Source organism: Puntigrus tetrazona, chromosome 8, assembly GCF_018831695.1.
Source record: "Puntigrus tetrazona isolate hp1 chromosome 8, ASM1883169v1, whole genome shotgun sequence".
NCBI classification, from domain to species: domain Eukaryota; kingdom Metazoa; phylum Chordata; class Actinopteri; order Cypriniformes; family Cyprinidae; genus Puntigrus; species Puntigrus tetrazona.
Genome location: NC_056706.1, coordinates 2,155,873 through 2,163,372, shown reverse-complemented (window position 1 = coordinate 2,163,372; position 7,500 = coordinate 2,155,873). Strand labels below are relative to the sequence as shown.

The 7,500-nt window shown below is 39.1% G+C and overlaps 1 protein-coding gene across 1 annotated transcript in view; it reads left to right on the top strand.

The window, feature by feature from the left end:
• Window positions 1–1,369: 1,369 nt before the first annotated feature.
• LOC122351111 (proline rich transmembrane protein 1B) overlaps window positions 1,370–7,500 on the top strand; it is a 7,769-nt gene continuing 1,638 nt past the window's right edge. Inside the window, exons 1-4 of the mRNA XM_043247988.1 lie at window positions 1,370–1,577; window positions 3,317–3,765; window positions 5,780–5,908; window positions 5,988–7,500. The exon at window positions 5,988–7,500 is cut by the window's right edge and continues 1,638 nt beyond it. Of these exons, the coding sequence (XP_043103923.1) occupies window positions 1,568–1,577; window positions 3,317–3,765; window positions 5,780–5,908; window positions 5,988–6,134 (735 nt within the window). The 5' untranslated portion in view covers window positions 1,370–1,567 and the 3' untranslated portion in view covers window positions 6,135–7,500. The remainder of the gene's footprint in view (window positions 1,578–3,316; window positions 3,766–5,779; window positions 5,909–5,987) is intronic.

Sequence of the window (7,500 nt, the reverse complement as noted above, 5' to 3'; positions counted from 1 at the left end):
ACTGTTCAGAGAGAGAGAGAGAGAGAGAGAGAGAGAGAGAGAGAGAGAGAGAGAGAGAGAGAGAGAGAGAGAGAGAGAGAGAGAGAGAGAGAGAGAGAGAGAGAGAGAGAGAGAGAGAGAGAGAGAGAGAGAGAGAGAGAGAGAGAGAGAGAGAGAGAGAGAGAGAGAGAGAGAGAGAGAGAGAGAGAGAGAGAGACAGAGAGAGAGAGAGAGAGAGAGACAGAGAGAGAGAGAGAGAGAGAGAGAGAGACAGAGAGAGAGAGACAGAGAGAGAGAGAGAGAGAGAGAGAGAGAGAGAGAGAGAGAGAGAGAGAGAGGAGAGAGAGAGAGAGAGAGAGAGAGAGAGAGAGAGAGAGAGACAGAGAGAGAGAGAGAGAGAGAGAGAGAGAGAGAGAGAGAGAGAGAGAGAGAGAGAGAGAGAGAGAGAGAGAGAGAGAGAGAGAGAGAGAGAGAGAGAGAGAGAGAGAGAGAGAGAGAGAGAGAGAGAGAGAGAGAGAGAGAGAGAGAGAGAGAGAGAGAGAGAGAGAGAGAGAGAGAGAGAGAGAGAGAGAGAGAGAGAGAGAGAGAGAGAGAGACAGAGAGAGAGAGAGAGAGAGAGAGAGAGAGAGAGAGAGAGACAGAGAGAGAGAGAGAGAGAGAGAGAGAGAGAGAGAGAGAGAGAGAGAGACAGAGAGAGAGAGAGAGAGAGAGAGAGAGAGAGAGAGAGAGAGAGAGAGAGAGAGAGAGAGAGAGAGAGAGAGAGAGAGAGAGAGAGAGAGAGAGAGAGAGAGAGAGAGAGAGAGAGACAGAGAGAGAGAGACAGAGAGAGAGAGAGAGACAGAGAGAGAGAGAGAGAGAGACAGAGAGAGAGAGACAGAGAGAGAGAGAGAGAGAGAGAGAGAGAGAGAGAGAGAGAGAGAGAGAGACAGAGAGAGAGAGACAGAGAGACAGAGAGAGAGAGAGAGAGAGAGAGAGAGAGAGAGAGAGAGAGAGAGAGAGAGAGAGAGAGAGAGAGAGAGAGAGAGAGAGAGAGAGAGAGAGAGAGACAGAGAGAGAGAGAGAGAGAGAGAGAGACAGAGAGAGAGAGAGAGAGAGAGAGACAGAGAGAGAGAGACAGAGAGAGAGAGAGAGAGAGAGAGAGAGAGAGAGAGAGAGAGAGAGAGAGAGAGAGAGAGAGAGAGAGAGAGAGAGAGAGAGAGAGAGAGAGAGACAGAGAGAGAGAGAGAGAGAGAGAGAGAGAGAGAGAGAGAGAGAGAGAGAGAGAGAGAGAGAGAGAGAGAGAGAGAGAGAGAGAGAGAGAGAGAGAGAGAGAGAGAGAGAGAGAGAGAGAGAGAGAGAGAGAGAGAGAGAGAGAGAGAGAGAGAGAGAGAGAGAGAGAGAGAGAGAGAGAGAGAGAGAGAGAGAGAGACAGAGAGAGAGAGACAGAGAGAGAGAGAGACAGAGAGAGACAGAGAGAGAGAGAGAGAAGCCGCAGCTGTTTCTCACACACACACACACACACACACACGTCTGATCCTGAACATCGACACGCTCCCGCTGGATATTTCTCACGATTGTTCTGGATCCTGATGACCTCTGACCGTCTCTGATGGACTCAGGTAAAGTCGTTCATGCTTTCAGTTCAGCTCGAACTCTTTGGGAACTTCTGTCCATCACGTCGGAGAGCAGCCGGGGCCTGAAAACAGCCGAGAACTTATCAGAAGTCATCGAGTGAACGCATCCGTTTAGACGTGCACACTCAGACGAGAAGAGCAAAACACGACTACAAAGAAAAAAAAAGCACTAGCTCTGTTTTCGTGTCATTGATATACTGCTATTATAGTTTTTGTTAATATTGCGGATTAGAATAATTTCGGTATTTTACGTTTTCCCAAATTTCACTTAAAGTTTTAGTAATTCAAAAACAATAGCTTTTGTAATTTTAAATGTCTACATTATTTATTAGTTGAAGTTTCTCAATGAATATTTTAGCACTTCTACTCAACAGAAGCATAGCCTTGGCCATCGGCTGAAATAAAACAAGCTTAAGTATTTTGATGCATTTCATTTGAGTTAACCTACGTTTTGTTCTACGGGTTCAGTTTTAGTTATTAATAACCCATGTTTGACCATGACTTTATGCAAAAACAGCTAAGAAGTGCAAAACATTTATTGAACATTTAAAAAAATGCATTCTCAACAAATGCATTCAAATTACAGCATGATGAATAAAACGGCACAAAAATAAATGACAGTGAATGTGGTTCTGTTTGTAATATTCAGTGCACACTTGATTAAAAACAAAGAATCTGTTCCTCTAGTGAATGGTGTGTTTATGTGAGGTTTAACATCCTAAATGAAAGAGTTTCTCATTTGAAGAACATCTCAGAAAGTACCTGATCACTTTCAACCATTTTAATTTCTGAGCGTTAAGAGTCTTATATATCACGAGTGAATAATTGATGGCTCGTCGTGGAGGCGAAGGTTTCTCTCCGAGCCCAGTTTCCGAATGGAGAGTGAGTTTCAAATAACTCTCAGGTGGAATATTACAGTGATGCGTGCAGCAACCAAACAAAAAGCGCCAAAATGTGAGGTTTATCGTCTGTAAAAGCGACAGCCTCAGCAAAAGCCTTCTTAATCAAGTACTAAAGAAAAGTAAGAATTTGACATGTTTGGCTGCCGAATAGGTTCAATAGGGTTGATTTTTAGGATGTATTCAATTAAATGCAATATAATATTTATTTTATTTCATCTACAAGGGTTATGGTTTTGATTTTAAGCAATTATAATTATGTAATTATTTTTTTTAAGTGACGATAAATGAGCACGCCTTTATTCAAAAAACACACTTCTAAAAAAAACGGCAAAAATACAGAATTTTTAATACTGTTATAAAAAAAAATGAATTGCATTTACAAAATAAGCTGCATAAAAACATACTGGAAAATTTGATATGTTGGGCCAAACTAACCAAGTTTTTCTTTAAACAAATGAATGACTTTTATTTAGCAAGGATGCACTAAATTAATCAAAAAAGACTGTTACAAAAGCTTTATGTCAATTTCTGTTTTACTTTGAATCCCGAAAAATAAAATGCACTAGTTTCCACAGAACTATTCTGCAGCGCAACATTGATAATAATCAGAAATGTTTCTCGAGCAGAATATTAGAATGAATCCTGCAAACGCAGCTTTGATCACACAGAAAGGTTATTTTAAACTACTTTTACTGCATTTCTGACATATGCAAATAAATGCATGAGCAGAAGAGATGCTTAAGAAAAATGGTAGCGTATTATAAACTAAGATTTAAAAGTAGCATCACCTTTACTCTTTCACCTGTGTGTCCCGTCCGTCAGGCGCTCCTCCGAACCTCCCCGATGACCGGATTCACCCAGGCCCTGCCGGCCCCCAGGAGGCTCGGGAAACCTCCGGACAGACGTTACCCAGCATCCCCGCCTACGACTCGGTCAGCATCCTCACCGCCGGGCCTCTGAACGACACCGACAGCATCCAGACGTCCCATCACGCGTACGACACGGACAGCAATCGCACCCTGAACCCGGCGTTCGACACGGACAGCACCCACACCCTCCACCCGGCCTACCCCGGCCCCGCTGGAGGAGACGGCCCCGCCGCCGGCGTCCCGGCCAACCCTCCTCCGTACAGCCCTCCGGACCCCAAAACCTCTTACCTCATGTACCCGCAGTACCCCAACCAGCCCGTGATCGCCTGCCAGCCCGGAGCCAACCCTGCTTTCTACCAGCCCTCCTTCCTCCCACCGAACACCTACCCATCCTACACTATAGTAAGACAAACCAGATGATGATTAAGTCAAAGTCTCGAGCAGAAATGAGATTTTCAGGCCTGGGTTTAAGGGGCTCCTGTCCCAATCCTGCGGGAAAAAAATAAAAAATAAATAAGAATGACATCCTGCATGCCCATAGTTTATTAAAACCCCCAAATGTTGTATTTATTGAACTGCAATGGCATTAAACACTGCAGTGAGCATTGCACACATTAATATTTACCATGCAAACACACGTATGCACACACAGTGTATAACTGTAATAATAATAATAATACGTTTAGCGGAAGTCGGGACAATGTAAGCAAAGTCAACAAAAGAGCAAGCGCTGTGTGAAGTCAGTCAGCTTAACGTAGGGCACGAATTAAAAAAGTCATATAACAGAAAGAGGATAGAATAGAAAAAAAAAATAGAGCAAGCTATAGGGAGCTTTTTTGTTCGTGTTAATTTCATAATGGACTTTTTACACGCGTCCAGGTTTCTCAGCGGGTTAACTTGACAAGAAGTGAACGGGAGAGTGCTTTTTTTTTTTTTTTTTTGTTGCATTCCCATTTTCTGAAATAGCAAAAGAAAATAAAAAAACACTACGGTAGTGACTTTCAGCAAAAGAGTCAAATTGAGGGAGGAGAGCAAACGATGTGAGATTTATCATCCCTCCACCTCAAATAGTTTATGCTAATGTGATGCAAAAGTAAGAGAATAGTGTTAGAAATGTACATACATTTAAAAAAACAAACAAAAAAAACACGCACACAGTGAAAAGGGATTATAAGTAAAAAGAAAAAGAATAGATAGAGCAAGAATAATATAGAAGCTAGTGTTAATCACAAATTAGAAATACTAGGATTTACCTGTAAATGTGTTGAAAGAGTATGAGACATAATCATTATTATTCTTTTATCATCATTCTACTGGTTTTTTGGGAATAAAACACTTACCGAGCCACGTGGCTTCAATCCCAGTAAACATCTACCCAACTATTATTATTAAAACTATTTCTGAATCAATACAACAAAACTTTTTCTTGTGACCTAGCGTCCCTTATGAAGAAGTGCACCGTGTTTGTAATAACGTCCTTTTGCGATCACTTTGGTCGTTTACTGTTAAAATGTGCTTTTTCTATGGCTGTAAAAATGAGCAGATGCAACATTTATTATTATGAAAATACCCAAATCTTCAGAAAATCACATACAGACCATATCCTATAATAACGTATACATGCACATTAGTGAAAGGACTGGTTTTCATTTTTATTTATCTATATACCAATGCACAGCACTAACATTAATGTTAACGGCACTAATACACACATACATATACATATATACATATATATATATATATATATATATATATATATATATATATATATATATATATATATATATATATATATATATATATATATATATATACATACATACATACATATATATATATATATATATATATATATATATATATATATATATATATATATATATATATATATATATATATATATATACATATATATATATATATATATATATATATATATATATATATATATATATATATATATATATATATATATATATATATATATAAATAACACACACACACACACACACACGTATATAAAAGCGTTCAACAGCACAAGTATATTTGTAGCAGTAGTCAACAATACATTATTTGAGGCAAAATGTATTTTTCTTTTATACCAAAAAAACATTAGGATCACGTTCCATTCAGATATTTTGTACATTTCCTACCATAAATATATCAGAACCTAATTTCCGATGACTAACATGCATTGCTAAGGGCTTCATTTGGACAACTTTAAAATCTCTCAATATTATTATTATTATTTTTGTTGCACTCCTATCCTAACAATCCATACATCTGTGAGTTATTTATTCAGCTTTCAAATGACGTGTGCATCTCAATCTGAGAACACCTGACTCTCATGAGTGTTGTTTCGGTGCGGGGTCACGCTGTGGTTTTATCCTAAACGTCTGACGCTTGGTTTCAGTACATGAACGGGCCGCCGCTGGGAGAAGAGCAGCCGCCGTTACCTAAAGATTACCTGGTGGAGTCTCTGCTGGTGACCATCTTCTGCTGCCTGATGAGCGGCCTCGTCGCCGTCATGTACTCGTATGAAGTGAGCTCCTGAAACACAGCACATCAACACAAACACGCGCGCGCACAAATACTAGATCTGACCTCTGACCTCTCGACAGACCCGCGCGGCGCTGACCAGGGGTGACATCCGCGAGGCGGAGAAAACGTCCCAGAAGGCTCGTCTGCTCGTCATGTTCAGCCTGATGTTCGGAGTATTTGTGTTCGTGGGCTGGATTGTTTATGTGGTGATAGCGCTCTGCGCCTAGAAAAGCTAACCAAGGCTGCACCGATTGGGTCAAAAGTCACAAACATTATTAGAAATTCAAAACAGCCGCTTCTATTTTAACATACTGCAACACGTAATTTATTCCTGTGAAGCAAAGCTGAATTTTCAGCATCTTAATGCAGTATTTTATGATGCTTTTGATGAAAAGAAAGGTCGAAAAGAACAGCATTTAGTTGAAACGGAAATCTTTTTAACATTAGAAATGTCTTTATTGTCGCTTTAGATCGACGCATTGCACGCATATTAATTTCGGTCCAAAAAATGTATAAATAAATTGACGTACTCCCCCCAAACCTTTAAACTTCATTGCACTTGAGATGTTGTTCTTAGCTATTATAAAAAAAATTTGGTAAATGCTAGTAATTCACGAACATACTTCCAATCATTTGACATTGTTTTCTGTACAATATGCTGCAAAGAATAGAAAAGACAGCAGCAAAAGTGAAAAGTGTAAGATTTCATTGTAAACGTGTTCACCCCTGATTTTATTGCCTCGTGTTTTACGATATGAACTTCCAGAAGATAACGATCCATACGAGCTTGTATTTGCATTTAATTACGCTCATTCGTTCCTGGAATAGGACACCAACAGCCTTTTCCAGTCACTGATAATAAACCCTGTATTTTTTGTTGACTTAGTTGCGTAAAAACTGCCATTATCTACGACCGCTGACGAACTGAACTAGATGTACGGTCTCTGAATGTTTAAAAAGCACTACTGCGTGAAACCGAATGTATTCATGTTGCACTGAATAAAAAAAAAAAGGCATTATTTATGTGTTTAAATAATCAGTAGACAATGACAGCAATATATAGCAATAAAATGGCTTTATTACATTACTAAGCTTGATTCTCTCCACATGGCTCGGAGAGTCTGTCGCCATTAAATACAATACAGAGCAAAAGTGAGCCGGAAAAACAGGAAGTGACCAACAGAGGGCGGCATGAACAAGAGCTTCCTCCCGGAAGAAATTCAATTGGCACGTTGGCTTAAATCGGTTAATTTCGTCTTAAATTCATTTTGGCCATTGCACATACATAATGCATTAAAAGAATAAAATCATCAGGAGAAAAATAACATTAAATACTGCACACTGACTTAAAAAAAATTAATTAAAAAAAATCTAAATATTGTTTAGCTGCACTTTGACGCTAATAAAATAAAGACGAAGCAAGCTATGATGCTAAAAATTAAATATATAATAATAATAATAATAATAAATATATTAATAGGTGTCATAACACAGGTTGTGCAGTGCAGTTCATTATGGCATAAATAAAGTTTGGTTTACATCAACACACCGAGCAACTTAGAGTTTCAGAAATTATGTACCATATAAATAAAT